This window comes from Hibiscus syriacus, unplaced genomic scaffold, assembly GCF_006381635.1.
Source record: "Hibiscus syriacus cultivar Baekdansim isolate YM2019G1 unplaced genomic scaffold, ASM638163v2 tig00111164_pilon, whole genome shotgun sequence".
Taxonomy (NCBI): Eukaryota; Viridiplantae; Streptophyta; class Magnoliopsida; order Malvales; family Malvaceae; genus Hibiscus; species Hibiscus syriacus.
In genome coordinates this window covers 124,967-140,559 of record NW_024063007.1, presented here as the reverse complement: position 1 = coordinate 140,559, position 15,593 = coordinate 124,967, and the positions used below count along the sequence as shown (strand labels likewise).

The following is a 15,593-nucleotide window of genomic DNA, read 5'->3' as shown; positions in this document are numbered from 1 at the left end:
CTAAGTCTCTTAGATAGCACTTTAGAGAGAATCTTGTAAAGACTACCCACAAGACTAATTGGCCTAAAGTCCCCCACACTATCCGAATTTAGTTTCTTTGGAATGAGCGTAATGAACGCATGATTAACCCCATGTTCCCAATCCCTGCCCAAATAAAAATCTTGAAAAAACCTCAAAACATGCTCCTTTAGAGTCGGCCAGCATTTCTTGAAGAAGCCCATTGTGAAGCCATCCGGACCTGGAGCTTTAGAGCTGTCCGAATAGGCTATTGCTTGCCAGATTTCCTGTTCATTGAACTGCTCCTCAAGTTTTGTAGATTGACTTTCTGTCAGCTTGGCGAAATCCAGAGATAAAGCTTCCACTTCCATTATAGACTTGTAGCTATAAGCATTCTTAAAGTAGTTCGTAATATGTGCCTTTATCAAATCCGGGTCTGAAACAACAGAACCATTAATCATCAGACTTGTTATTTCGTTCCTCTTGCTCCTGTTTAACGCAGACAGATGAAAGAATCTTGTATTTCTATCCCCATCTTTTATCCATTTTGTCCTAGACTTCTGAAACCAAATACTTTCTTCCACCCTATACAACCTCCATAGATTCGTTCTGAACTGAGACAACTGATCCCATTCCTGCTGTGAGAGAACAACGTCTTGTGCCTTAAATTCTAAATCCTGGATCTTCAATTCCAACTCTGAAATAGACTCTGCAATCCCCTGAAACTTGCTGCCAGACCACTTTTTTATTGATTTTTTTGTACCTTGTAAAAAACTGAAGAATCCCCTTCTGCTCTTACTCCCCCTCCAATTTTCCAAAGACGATTGAACCAACTCCTCAAAACCTTTCTCCTCTAGAAGATAATTAAAAAATCTGAACGGTTTAGGACCCCAATCTACTGTTTTTTCCTCCAATAAGACAGGATTATGATCAGATAAAGACCTAGGTAATAGGCTCTGCACTACATTCGAAAACATAACAGAAAATTCCCAGATATAAGAAACCGGTCCAGTCTGACCCAAGTAGAAGTCTCTCTTTTGTTACACCAAGTAAATCTTCCCCCTACCATAGGGAGATCTATTAAGTTAGTTTGCACCAGAAAATTTCTAAGAATATCAATAGATAGCCAATTCTGAGACTTTCCCAACTTCTCAGCCGGATCCAGATACACATTTAAGTCACCCCCAATGCAGACTGCCACGGTTTGAGCAGCGACAAAATCCAACAACTCCCTGAAAAATTCCTCCTTTTCTGAATCAATTGAAGGACCATAAACATTAATAATCACACACTCTTCATTTGAATTCTTAAATCTTCCAAAAACTGCTATGAATCTGCCCGTTAAATGGCTATTTGAAACTTCGAAAACCATATCATTCCACAAGACCAACAGTCCACCTGCCGAACCCACTGCTGGAACGAAAGTTCCTCCATTAAGAAACCTTCCACCTAACCTCCTCCACAATGCCTGAGAACAACATTCTAACTTAGTTTCTTGGATGAGAAGAATACACGGCTTATGCTTCTTAACCATATTTGCTACAGCTCTAGATTTCTCCTTTTTACCCAAGCCCCTGACGTTCCATGAAATTATCTTAATCTTCATCATATATACACAAAAACAGAAAATCCTCGAAGTAAAGAAATAAACCAGAAACCTATTCCCCCGGGCCCGTCCCTTCCCTATCTTTAACCAATCCCTCCTCAAGATTAATAATTTTTTCCAAGAATATCTTCTTCCCCTCTTTAAATGAGATCCCTAGAATTTTACTAACTTCCCAGGTGGCCAGAGCCTCCTCCAAGAAAATCGAGAAATTAGAGGAAGACACTGTACGAATGCTAGCCACATCCAGAGCTTCCCTAGTCAAGATCCTTCTCCTTCTTCCCTTCTCCTTCCTACCCACTGGATTACACTGGCTCCCAGAACCAACCACTTCTACACTCTTATCCTGCTGAAAGTTGTCTCCTGCTGAAATGAAACTGGATTCGCCTTCCACCTCAACCTCTGTGGGACTTCCCTCAAAAATCTTGGGGAAAGAATAGTTACTTAGGATAGGCTTACTAATATTCCTGTTAAGATCCATCAACACCAAGGGTTGCACTACCCCCTCCTCTCGACTTGGGTTAAACCACACCTTTCTGTTTCTAGATCTTCTATAAACTCTAGATATAGCTCCACCACTCCGCCTTCCAATCGATGCATTTCTAATGTGAATACTCCTAGACAACTGTTCTAATGGACTCCAACTTCTTAAACCTTTTGCAAAAGACCCTTTGTTATGCCCTGACCCCTGAATGCTACCCGTGGTGACTGTCCTTGCTTCCCTTTCCACCATTGCTTCCTCTACACTGCTTACTTCCTTGTCCAGCACTTCTACCGCCTCTGACATATCTTTATTAGACTCTTTTAGAATACCACACGGCTGGGACTGAAATCTAGCCTTGTCCCCATCACATGTCGAAAAAGAGTTAAGATCTGATGAAACAGTAACCAAATTCTGTTCATTGGGTTCAAACAAAACATTTTGATGTTGCTCTCCTACTGCCTCCACCCAAGACTCTTTAAGTTTACCATAGCCCAATTTATTTAAAATCGAAGCTGGCCCAGAAATAGAATTGGGCTCACTGGATTCCTTTGACTGGGCTTTATCACTTTCATTAAGGAAGACTTTCCTGAACCCAAGACCTCGAAAATCCCCTTCCAAATTCAAATTTTTTCCAGGAAAGTCTGACACCTTCACACCACTATGTTGACCTTCATTTTCCTGCAACATTAAATGCTGCCCCCCTTTGCCGCCTGCCAAATCTGCACCAACCACCCTTACCGACCCTTTGCCCCCTGCCTCTGATGTACCAACTTCTCCTACCAGCCTCCTGTCTACTTTGTCCCTAGACTCTACAGCTAGCAATTCTAGACCGCCCACCCCGCCTGAGTACCGATCCTCTTCCTCCTCTGATGAAGCTTCATCTCTGAACCTACCTTCTCCCGCCACCATAGAATTTTTTGCAGAAAAACTCTCCTGTTGTAAACTAACCGATCCCACAGTAATTTTGACCTTAAAAGATCTCCCATACGCACCCAATGTAACAGATTCCTGGATATCGAATGGACTGGCCACCCTCAATAGAACTCGTGCTACCGCCATGTCCTCTTTTCTGACCGTCGACTCATGAAAGCATACCAGCTTCCCCCATCTTAATACAAGTTTTTCCAGAAAGGGAATATTCCAGCAAAGTAAAGGGATCCCAACTAAGTCTATTGAACAAAATGCCATCGGAACACCATCAACATTCATAACCGGATCAAGCCAGTCGAACCAGAAGAACAGTTCCTCCCGTCTACTTGACCAAGCCTCCTCAAAATCTTCCATCGAACCAAACATTAGGATACATGAGTTCCATGTAAATCCCCATTTAGCTCCCTTAACCTTAATCCCCTCACTAGCCAGCCTCTTTACCACTATCTCCAAATCTAAATGAGGTTTGATAATCCCAGTTAAAGATCTTTTCACCCAATTATAATCATCCGGGGGAATATGCATTTCCCACAAATTCCTCATCCCATTAACCATACCTGAGAGACCCTCTCTGGTCCTTTTACTCACTGGAACTTCCCTCCTCCCATCCACAGAGACAACTGCTTCCTTACTCGGTCTTTCATAACTTCCCGCCCTATCATACTCCTCTCTATCCTGTGCGTTCACCACCTCTTTGTACGTTCTGCCATCCCTAGGGCTGTTCTGCTTCTCCAAAACCACCTGCTGCCTACCTTCCTCCCCTCTCACTTGCTTTTTTACTTCCCCCTGTAAACTTTTGTCATCAGTTGCTCTTCTCCTTTCCTTCCTATACTTTGCAACCCCCACTGAGACTCTTCTCCCATCTATCAATGTGCCATTGACATTCTGAATCGCTCTTCTACAACCTTCCTCCTTCGCATATTGCACAAAGGCAAAAGTCGACGACTTATAATTTGGTTTCACCATAAAAACTTGGAATAAAAATCCTTATAACACGACCGTAAATATCAAAGATCTCTCTTAACTCTCTTCTAGTAACTCTCTTACTAAGATTATCTATGAAAACAGTCCATTCCTTATCGGAAGAAGAACGAACTGTCTCAAGCTCTCTAATTCTCTCTCTACCAGTCTCACTCATGGTTTTTTTGGGCCCAAAACCTTTTAGATTCTTCAATTATCTTTTACAGGAGAAAGGCTTTGATGATTTTGTGGTTAATCTTGTGGCAGTTGAGAAGAATAAGAGGAATTTTGGGGGAATTTTCAGAATGCTTCATAACGTTAAAATCCAGATTAGAAGTTGGCCTGGAATCAGCAATGTTGGTCTGTCAAACTCCATTTCGGTTCTTGAAGGAAAGATAGAGAATTGGGAAAGGAAGTCGCAAGGTGGAATCTTGTCCAAAGGGGAGTAGGATCAGATGGTAGAATGTAAAAAGGAGTTGTGGAGGCTGTTAAGGAATGAGTTTCTCAAGATTTTCATGCGACATTTTTATGGTTACGGCAAATTAGAAGGGAACAAGAACATGAATTTAAAAGTACTGATACAAAGCAAAAAATTTAGGTCACCATCAATCTCTGAAGGCAGAATTAGAAGGAAAACTTAATAAAAATTTTAAAAATATATTATAGATAAAATTTTTATCATTTGTTATCCAATTTCTTTTTTTTTTTTTGATAGGAATAGGAGGTCTCATTAAAAACCTCCCTCTTAGTGGACCTTACCCCTAAGGTAAGACCCAACTAGCGGAAGGAGGAAAAGAGTACCTCAATTTATTAATGATAGCCAAGTTACATAAGACTTAAAAACACTTTTACATACAATATAAGACCTCACACACTCCTCTAGCTTCTTAGCTCATAAACAAACACCAACTAAAACAGAAAAAATCGTCACCCGATCCCCTCTTTTGCTAGCTTGTCAACCTCGCAATTACAAGACCTTGGAATCCACCTAACAATAAAATTTCTAAAAGAAACAATAGATACAATTTCCTTAACAAAATTTGAAAGGAAAACAGGAACCAAAACTTGGTCTTTGATCCAATCCACTACAAGCTTGCAATCACTTTCAATAATGAGTCTGCCCTTCAACAACCATTCTGAAGAAACAAAGATATCAATGCTCTTTTTATAGCTTTCAGTTATGCTAATAGGGATGAGAAGGACCAACATTTTCTGAAAAAAGAGACAAGTATAACCTGATTCCAATCCCTGAGAAGACCCCCTATTCCAGCAACTCTCCCAATTCTACTAAAAGCCCCATCCACATTCAACTTAAAAAAAATCTACTAGAGGAGGAATCCACCAGCACACAGGTCTGAGTAGTTCCTTAGAAGCAGAGATACTATCTGCCAAGGAAGGATCACCAATTAGAGAATCCACCTTAATAGAGGAAAGAGGATATTTTGCTAGAAACCATCTTGCTAGCCTTAACCGAACAGTGAAAAACAGTGAAAGTCTATCCAAATTGCCATTATCAAAGGTAATTTCATTTCTAATTCTCCAAATTGACCATAACACTACACCCGGAATAAACTTCCAGATAACCGAAGTAGGCCTCAAATCAAACCAAGAACTAAGTAAGGATGGAGGGTCAAGTGGAAAAGCTAGACTAATACCCCAATAACAAATTAGTTTATTCCATAGCTCCCATGAAACTTGACAGAACAAAAAAAGATGCTGGACTGATTCATCGCATAGGTTGCATAAAGGGCAAAGAGTATTCTCCCCTATAGGAACCCCCCTTTTCATCAATTCCATTCTAACATAAACTTTTTGATGAGATAGCTGCCAAAGGAAAGTCTCCACTCTAGGAGGGACTAACCCCAGCCAAACACAGTTTCTCCACTAATATGTATCCTCATAAACAGACTCTAGAGATTTCCTGAACTCTTTGACAGAAAACAACCCCTCCCCCAAGCCATCCCACAACAAACAATCCTCCAAAGACTCAATCAGTTTAATGTCTTTAAGGCTGTTCAATAACTCAACCAACTGCAACACTTCCCAATCACATAGATTCCTCCTCGTTTTAATATTCCACTCCCATCCATTCAAGTCAAAACTTCCAAAATCAGCCACATTGCCATCTTTGTTAGTAGAAAGTGCAAAAATCCTAGGAAAAAGTATTTTTAATGGACAATCCCCAAGCCAAGTATCCTTCCAAAAAGAGACAAATTTTACATTCCCTATTTGTATTTTTGCATGAGATCTAAGGCAACCTTCAATGAAGTCATTCTTTGAGAAGTTATTGACAATTCCCCTCCAAATCCACGAGTCTTTTTGAGAGAGGGCCTTAGTGATATTCAAGGAATGACAACTCATATTATGTTTACTACAAAAGAATTTCTTCCATATCGAATCTTTCTCATTTGCAAACTTCCATACCCACTTCCCCAACAACGCTCGATTGGTAAGATTCAAATCAACAACTCCAATTTCTGGATTGCGTCAGAATCAACATTACAACTATGAATGAGTTCAGACACCACAACTAAACGAAAAAGATGAAGCGAAAAAGATGAAGGGAGACCAACCGTAAATATAACAAATAAGCATTACCTTCCAATTAAGCAAAACTGCCCGCCTCGTGCGGGCCATAAATCCAACAGCAAGAAGATTATTGATATTCTGAAGAAAAGAAAGAACCAAGGTATCTAACCAAGGTTCACCTTCCATTGCAGGTTGCAATGACTTGCTATTTTCCCTAAAAAGGAGCAAAGTTTGAGAAGACAATACAGAGATAAGGGCCTTCAACGCAGGCGCTAATGCTTCATATGCAGCAAGACATATTTCTGCTTCAGTCTGGTTTGAGGCAACCATATTAGCCACAAAAAGTTATAAAAATTGAAAATAAAATGTTAAAAAATAGGCCATATTTTCCAACAGGATGCCTGAAAACTCACCTCAGAGTTGCAAATTGGAGATGCAATGGTATTGCATAAGAATTTCCACACAGCCGTGAAGGGTGAATTTAATAGAATGTCACTTCTATGTTGTGCACACCAAGCATAGGTGCATGCAACAGCTTTAATGGAGATTGTCTGTTCATATATATGAAATTGAGACATATTACATCTTCTGCTTAAAACAAAAAGACATAATGTAAAAGTTGCCCTTACTATTTGCCTTTGGCCCCTATTCTTTTTTTTCCCCTTTTTTGAAGCACTTTAGCCTTTAATGATAAAAGAGAATTTTATAAATGAGAAATGGAGAGGGGCAGCAATTAATGAGACCCTAATGTAATCATCATATCAAATTATATATTTTGCAGTGGATGAAGGTCCACTAAAAGTTCTTGACAACATAAGCTACTAAAATAGTTCTAAAGAAAAATAAATTAACAAAATGAATAAATAATATAATGGGACATACAGCTTGCAACACAGCAGTTGTCAAAGAAATTGATAATCGTCGCTGACTAGGACCGCCAAGTTTTCCTCTCACAGAACCAGGCAGAACCTTGTCCTCTATATCAGAACCAGAAAAGAATATGGAACAAGACAAGTTGGCAAAGGACACAAGTTCCTCCTGCATGTCAGACAGAATACCTGGGTAGAGCTCTCTCAATAACAAGCGACTAGCAATGCTCATTATTTGATAAAATGATTTAGGAATGCTCATAATTTAATAAAATAATTTGGGAAGGCATACCAGTACAAAAAGTACAGAATCAGTGAACATGTTGTAAATGTTTGAAGCTTCTACATCACTTGATTGCTCCTCCTGTGTCTCCAGTAAGCCAATTTCATATTTGTTTTGTACTTTGAACCCATGCTTTCTTCTTTGTATCACCTGGATCTCTTGAATTAAGCCTAATACAAGGATATGAAACTTCACAGGCATCCACTCTGAATGATTCTTTTGTTTACAAATATTTGTTCCATGATTTTGTATAAACTGCACAATACAACATAAACAACAATGTCAGAGTCCTATTGGGCAAAACTATAAATGATTTCTGAAAAGGAATGCCAAAATCGACAGATATCTCTGCAAACAATTCTTTGTGCAATCAACTTGACGAACATTTCCATGGGAAACAGAAGTCTCTACAGCCCTTCAACTAGACTTACTAGACAAAATGCATTAGGATTCCAGATGGTTAACAAAACAAAGGTATTTGGAAGAGAATAAGTGAATAACACAAGTATCCTAACAGGATAAGATAGATAAATAAAATTATAACCAACAAAGGACCATGATGGAGAGAAAAAGATCATTAACCAAGATAATTAGAGCTGTTCTTTTTCAAATTGATACTGAACATTCATATTTCATACCTTAAAAAAAGACTAAATATTATAGTTGATGCATTTTTATGCTTGCATTTTAAAACTTCGATACGAAAGAGTATAACCATTAATACTTTAAGTGGAAATATGATTATTTTTTCCAGTTACATTCTATAACCTAAAATATATACCTATCAACAACAGGAAAATAATAAATGATAATAAAAAGATCGAGCACGTAAAGGGAAAATTGAAGGCAAACCGTTATTAGAGGTACTAATTGATGTTCTTCCTTGATTACAAGAAAGAGTACTCTTGCCCATCTTCTCACTTCAAATTCCCATGCATCCAAGTCCTCATCATCAAAATTTTGAAACGGGCCATGATGAATAATGAACCTTTGTGGAAATTCATTGAGACTTTCCATAAGCTGCATCTGGATACCACCAGAATGTGAAGCCTGGCAGTTTTGCAGAAGCCAGTCTTGCACTCTTACACGTAGCGAACCTGAAGAGAAGGAACAATTTAATTATGCATATAAAAAAAGCTCCTCCATGAAGAAAATAGACAAGCAAAGATACTTCAGAAAATAAATCCATGCTATAAGAATTGAAGAAGATCAATGAGAAGAGAGGAAAATCCAGATAGTATGGTAAAAAGTACAAGAAGCAAAGTTTAAAAAACAATATTTGATAATTCAGGGATAAGTCTAATTATATTTTAATTATCCTCTCCAAATTATGTATCATCGAAAATAAGTAATTTTGACATGAATCTCGTCCATCACTGATTCATTTTTCTAAAAACACCACCAGCAGTATTCCCAGACAACTTAAGAATCTTCTGAACCCAGTTGTCACCATACTCAAAGCTTGCTACACAACACCAAAAGTGTCACTATATTATGCATTATGCAACAATCATTTCCTCAATAAAGCCCCCCTTGAAATTAGTCTGCTTTTGCAACCTCCAATCCCCCAACTCCAGTGAAGAGAAAACATATTTCTGTCAGGAAAGTGAAGTTGAAGACAAGTGAAACAGTGAAAATGAGTTGTTATGAAGTTTGATGAATAAAACTTTCAGCTCTTTTTTCTGTATAAAATCAACCGGCTCAATTTAAGATCTATAATAATAATAATAACAATATTATTAATAATAATATAAAGAGAGACTCAACATAAAGCACACCAAATTCAAATGAAAAATTATAGATGTCATTATGGATAAATGCAGCACACAAGAAGAAGATAGGCATAAGGAAACAAATGAAGCTAGCAAATAGCTAATTGATAATATAAGTCGTATGTTTTTCCTACCACCATAATCAGTAACTTCCCGCGGCAAAGTAGAGATGAAGTGCAAAAGTATCTCAAGGGGAACATCACTTGCTGGCACCAAAGAAGCAGCAGCCTGCACTACTTTTTCACAGACTGACAATTACAGGAAAAAAGTGACACAAGGATTTCAGTGCTTGCACAGTATATATGCAACTATAAGAAACCTTTTTTAGAATTTAAGCAGATCAGTACCTCGAAAACGGTAATTAGGATTGAAATGATGTTTGCTACTCTCAAGAACATATCGAAGAACATCGAGCAACTCTGTCCCATTATCATCCTGAGAGTTCTCCAAAGAATATTCCAGTTGGACCTTATCAACAACACCAAATTCACAAGATTCTGCTTTATTGTCGCTGTATTTACGAGCCCCAAAAGCAGATGCAGCAATACATTCTGCAAGACCCATCAATCCAGCTCTACTAAAAGATATACTTTTAGCAAGGGATGCTAAGCTGTTTAAAAATATAGCGGCTTCCCTGTAACAATCCCAATAGAACAGTTATTGTCCATCAATTTTTCTAGGCATTTCTACAGTTTAGAGATTTGAGTACTTTCTCTTGCATTTGTATGTATGCCTGCACTGATAGGCATGACATGAAGCTGTGGTGCCAAACTAGAAAACACCACTATATAGATCCATTGGCCCATTGGGCCCAAAGGTTGAAGAAAGGGAAATAACTTGCGAGACATGTAAGTATCATACATTGCAGTAATTGACCCATCTATCATCTGAGAAGCCAGAACTTTCTCTTTCATTTGTGCATACATGCAATCACAGGTAATACATGCACATTGGCCCACTAAAAAAATTGTTTTAAGGTTATTTATAGAGAAAAAAAATAGACTCATTGGAGCCCAAACCTAGAAGAAAAAGGATCTAACAGGTCAAAACAGCACACTTGGAATGAATGAAATGTAGGGTAACCAACATGTTACTGGAAAGCCTCATCAGATTCAATATGAAGCCATGTGCTCTAAAATACACCTTCACCAGATTTCAAGTCAAACAACTATTTTAGGATTTATAAACATAAAAAGTAATAACAAAAAATGAAATGAGGAAGAAAGAAGTCCTAAAAAGCTGCAATATGGAGTTAAAAGAAATATAGTTTTCTCAACTACCAAATATCTAAAAACAACCCAAAAGAGCAAAGCGATCACATAACATACGGGTCTTTATATTTCATGTGTTATCTTTATGTATCTAGAAATCATTACTTTGGCAACCGTGAGTCAAGCCTAAAGGAAAAGATCTGACTTGCGTTTAAATAACAGAGCTTACCAATAAGATTCTAACCAACAATCATTATTGCATGTCAATGACAACATTGATGAGAAAGAAAAAAGAAAAACAATGCATAACTCCTTGCAAAGCTAACTCGGTTTTACAGTTTTCTACACGTAGCTTTCTACAATATTTGGAAAAAATCATCAGGCATAAAATTCATACCTTGCGTCCATGTAACTTGAATAATGATGCAAAAAGTGGGCAGCACCCTCAATCGTTTTTGAAGAGTAAACTCCTTTAAAACCTAAAAAGTTGAGCAAAATAACAACTGGTTGAAATATGGATTTCTAAGTTATTTATATAGTTCAGAAGGTTCAAAGAAACATTAACTAGTCAAAATAGATGGAGTAAACTGACAACTGCACAAATGAATTGAATGTAAAGATTGAGACTACAAAAAATAAGTGAACAATCTGCAGCATCTGTGTACTGATAAGGATATGGAAATATAGCAGTATTTGCCTACCAATGAAAAGATTGAAGCTAGAAAATAATATGTTGTAAAAGTTTATAAAAAAAACATGAGTGAGAGAGTCAAAAACGTAGAGAGAGAAAGAGTGTTAGGACATTCTTCTGTTGGGGAGAGCTGGACGATTTTCGTTGATAATCTTAGTAAGAGGATTTCAAGAGGAAAGTTAAGGGAAATATTTCATTATTATGGTCAAGTTGTGAGGATTTTCATACCAAAGTTTACTCTGAAGCCAAGGTATACAAATTCTACCTTTGCGTTTGTTCAGTTTGCAAGTGAGGAAGGGAGAAGGAGGGCTATACAGTCTGTAGATGGAACTTGGATTGACGGGAAAAGGGTTACAGTAGGGATAGAAAAATATCGAAAAAGTCGGGAAGGAGAAGCTTCTGAAGGTAGGACTGAGAGGATCGATTCAAAGGCATTAAGGGTGGAGAAAACAAAAGGACTGAATCATGTTGGGTCTTTGGGTAATTTGAGGGATAGTAGATCATACAAGGAGGAGGTGGAAACGATTAATGGAAAGGAGAGTGAAAATGTTACTGAGGGAGTTAGAGACAGAACAATGAAGTCTGCAAATGGGTTAAGGAATGTTTGGGAGATGCACATTCCTAAGGAGGATTCGGACTGGGTTAAAAGGTCCTTTACAGGGGTAATCAAGCTTCAATTCAAGCAGGATTTTGTGCAGAAAGCTTTGGAGAATGAAGGTATGCAGGTTAAAATAGCGAGATGGGGTTATGCATGGAATGCCTGTGTCGTTACGTTCAATTCGATTGAAGAGTATTCCGAAGTATGGGCACAAAAACAGGAGGATCTGTTTTACTGGTTTGAATGAATGGCTCCATTGCTGAATGAAGAGGGAGTGCCATTGGCGTTCTGCCTGGTGGAATTAGTGGGGTTGCCGTTATTGTGCTGGAACGGGGAGTTTTTGGAGAAACTTGTTCAGAAATGGGGAAATTCATTTGCATTAATGAATCCTCAAAAAACAGGTCAGACCTATCGTTGGCGAGAGTTTTGATTAGGGTGGCGAGTCCATTTGACGTCCCGGAATCGGTCACGGTTGGGTCCTACGGCAGATCATACAAAGTCAAAGTCATATTGGGTTCGATTAATTCAAAATCAGAGGATTTCTCAGGGGAGAAGGCTGGTGAAATTTCAAAATTTGGGAACAGTGATAATGATTTTTCCGAGGAAGAGAGAAGCCGCCGACAGTCACTGGAGGAAGTTGACAATCACAAGAAATCTGAGGACTCTAGGCATAAGGTAGATGGGTGGCTTGATTAGGGTCAGAGTAGTTGGCTGAAAGAGGGGGACGAGGAGCAGTTTATTCCAGAAAAGTCAAATATGATACCTATATTTTTGGGTTGTCAGATTTTCTTGGAAAAGGAAAATATCATAAAGGGGATCACGTGGGTCTTGGGTTGAGGGAAGAAATGGGCCTTGATGTTCAAGCCCAAGAGGATGATAGTTGGAGTTCAATGTCAAATATGAAGACTTTGTGTCCTTCAAGGTCTGCGTATAATTTAAAGTGGATTGGTGAAGGGTCCAAAGGAAGATTTATTCCCCATTTAAACAGGAATTTGAATAAGCCAAGGAATGAAATGGTGGAGGATGGGGTGGACTTGGACAAGGTGGTTAAAAATGTGGTAGATACAGAGGTGGAAAAGGAAGCTTTACCGGTTGAACCAGCTGGAATTCAGCCACTGGAAATTTCTAAGGGTTTGTTATCAAATGGTCTAACGAGCTGGAGTCCTTTGGCTCATTTATCTAGAAGTTTGGCTATTAGAACCGTTCCGATTGGAAGGTGGAATAGAGGTAATTGTAATAGAGTGTACAGAAGAACAAAAGTAAGAAAGGTTTGGTACAATCCGAGTAGAGAAGAAGGGTTGCTGCATTCAGTTGAGCTGATTGACCAAAATGGAAAAGCATCTAATCATATCGTGAACACTCATTCGGTTCCAATTTTAATGGAGGAAGGTAACAGTTGTGTAGATGAGGAAGGTGGTTCTTGTCCAAAAGAAGATGCTGATAAATTCCAGCATTCTGAGAGTGGAGAAGAGGTTCAAGCAGGTTGCTTATCTGGAGTAGGGACAGGGAAACAGAGAAGGAGAGAGAGAAGGATTTTAATAAGGGAAGCATTGGATGTGGTTAGTTCTCCTACGGCCTACTCTCCTTCTTTCTCGTTGTTTTTGGATGAGGCATTGGCTACGTGGGAAGTTAGTAGGATGCTGGGGATTTCCATCAAAGAGGGGAAGAAGGCTTTTTTGGAAAAAATAGTAAATCTTGAGGAGGGTTTGGGGGATAGTAGGAATTGCTGAAAGTAGCGTTCTGGGATTTGGTGCTACATGGTTCAGAGGCTGTTGGGTTCTTATTGTTTTGTTTTTATGACAGTTATCAATATTATTTCATGGAACATTAGGGGGCTGGGGAAAAAGGAGAAATCCAGAGCAGTGTCCCGTTTGGTGAAAAAGAATAAGCCATGAATCTTACTAATCCAAGAAACAAAGCTAGCTAATTGTTCTATGGCTCTTAGGAGAAGGATAGGGGGAATTTTCTTAAGGGAGGAGTTTTTTCATCAGCTAATGAGACTGCAGGTGGACTGTTGGTACTGTGGAATGAGAATGAATTTGAAGTTTCCGAAACTCATATAAGTGGCAGATTTATAGCTATATTTGGGAAGTTTAAGACTATGGAAGATGAGTGTGATTATAAATGTATATGGTCCGTCAATTGAATCAGAAAATGAAGAATTTTTCAGGGAGTTGGTGGAGTTTGTTTCTGCTCAAACTATTTCAATTTGCATTAGGGGGACTTCAATTTGTATCTTGATCCGGCTGAGAAGTTGGGAAGGTCTCAAAATTGGCATTCTGTGGATATTCTTAGAAATTTCCTGCAGTTAACGAATCTAATTGATCTTCCTTTGGTGGGTGGAAGTTTACTTGGTGTAATAATAGAGAAGATTCAACTTGGGTCAGACTGGATAGGTTCTTAATTTCTGGGAATTTTCTTACCAGTTTTCCGAGGGTAGTGCAAAGACTGTTACCTAGGTCTCTATTTGATCACGATCCAATTTCTTTGGAGGAATTGTCTGTGGAGTGGGGCCTTAAACCTTTTAAATTTTATAATTATCTATTAGAGGAAGAAGGTTTTGAGGACTTGGTTAAATCAACCATGGATGGCTTGAGGGAGAGGAACAAAAGAAGTGGCATCTTCAGTATTCTACAGGGAACTAAAAAATCAATTAGAATCTGGTCAAGCAAGAAATTTAATGGGATTTTTTAGTCGATTGAAAATTCCGAAAGGAAAATAAATGAGTTGGAATTTAAGGCGCACGATAGTAGTCTCTCTACTCAGGAATGGGAACAGGTCAAGCAGCTTAGATCAAATCTATGGAGGTTATACAGGATTGAGGAAAGTATTTGGTTTCAAAGAGCAAGAACAAGATGGATTAAAGATGGGGATAGAAACACAAGATTTTTTCACTTGTGTGCTCTAAATAGAAGTAGAAGAAATGTCATTACTAGCTTGAAGATCAATGGAAGTGTTGTTTCAGATCCTATCTTGATTAAGACTCATATTTTAGAGTTTTTCAAGACCGAGTATAATTCAATTTTGACAATGGAAGTGGACTTACTTTTGGACTTTACAAAATTGTCATGGGACCAGGCATCTAAGTTAGAGGAGCAGTTTTTAGAACAGGAGATTTGGCAAGCAGTTGCTACTTCGGACAGCTCTAAATCTCCAGGACCGGACGGGTTCACAATGGGTTTTTTCAAGAAATGCTAGACTGCATTAAAGGAGCATGAGTTGAAATTTTTTAAAGATTTCTATATTGGAAGGAAGTGGGAGCATGGGGTAAATCACGCTTTTATTACTCTAATTCCGAAGAAATTAAATCCGGAAAATATAGACGACTTTAGACCAATTAGCCTTATGGGCAGTTTGTACAAGATTCTATCAAAAGTCTTATCTAAGAGACTAAGCTGTTGTGTTGGTGATGTCATTAGTCCTTCCCAGTTCGCTTTTATACCAGGGAGATAGTTGTTGGATTGTGCCTTTATTGCTAATGAAGGAATTGACTATTGGAGAATACAAGGGGTGGTACTAAAAGTTAACTTTCGGAGAGCCTACGATTCTGTTAAATAGCCTATTCTACTCAGAGGAATGAAGGAGATGGAATTTGGTATGAAATGGTGCTCATGGATCTCACAGTGTCTTTCCTCAACTTCTATTTCGGTTCTTGTAAATGGCTCC

At 38.5% G+C, this 15,593-nt stretch overlaps 1 protein-coding gene across 2 annotated transcripts in view; it reads right to left on the bottom strand.

The window, feature by feature from the left end:
• LOC120155085 overlaps positions 1 to 15,593 on the bottom strand; it is a 45,424-nt gene that overhangs the window by 16,030 nt on the left and 13,801 nt on the right. The window contains exons 9-17 of one of the 2 annotated variants that reach the window (XM_039166662.1): positions 11,036 to 11,117; positions 9,895 to 10,061; positions 9,775 to 9,855; positions 9,562 to 9,675; positions 8,508 to 8,752; positions 7,665 to 7,910; positions 7,386 to 7,541; positions 6,917 to 7,054; positions 6,573 to 6,815 (exon numbers count right to left, since the gene is read on the bottom strand). In XM_039166662.1, coding sequence (XP_039022593.1) covers positions 6,573 to 6,815; positions 6,917 to 7,054; positions 7,386 to 7,541; positions 7,665 to 7,910; positions 8,508 to 8,752; positions 9,562 to 9,675; positions 9,775 to 9,855; positions 9,895 to 10,061; positions 11,036 to 11,117 — 1,472 coding nt within the window. Of the gene's footprint in view, positions 1 to 6,572; positions 6,816 to 6,916; positions 7,055 to 7,385; positions 7,542 to 7,664; positions 7,911 to 8,507; positions 8,753 to 9,561; positions 9,676 to 9,774; positions 9,859 to 9,894; positions 10,062 to 11,035; positions 11,118 to 15,593 lie in introns of both variants that reach the window. The other variant, XM_039166660.1, reaches the window with a different exon arrangement.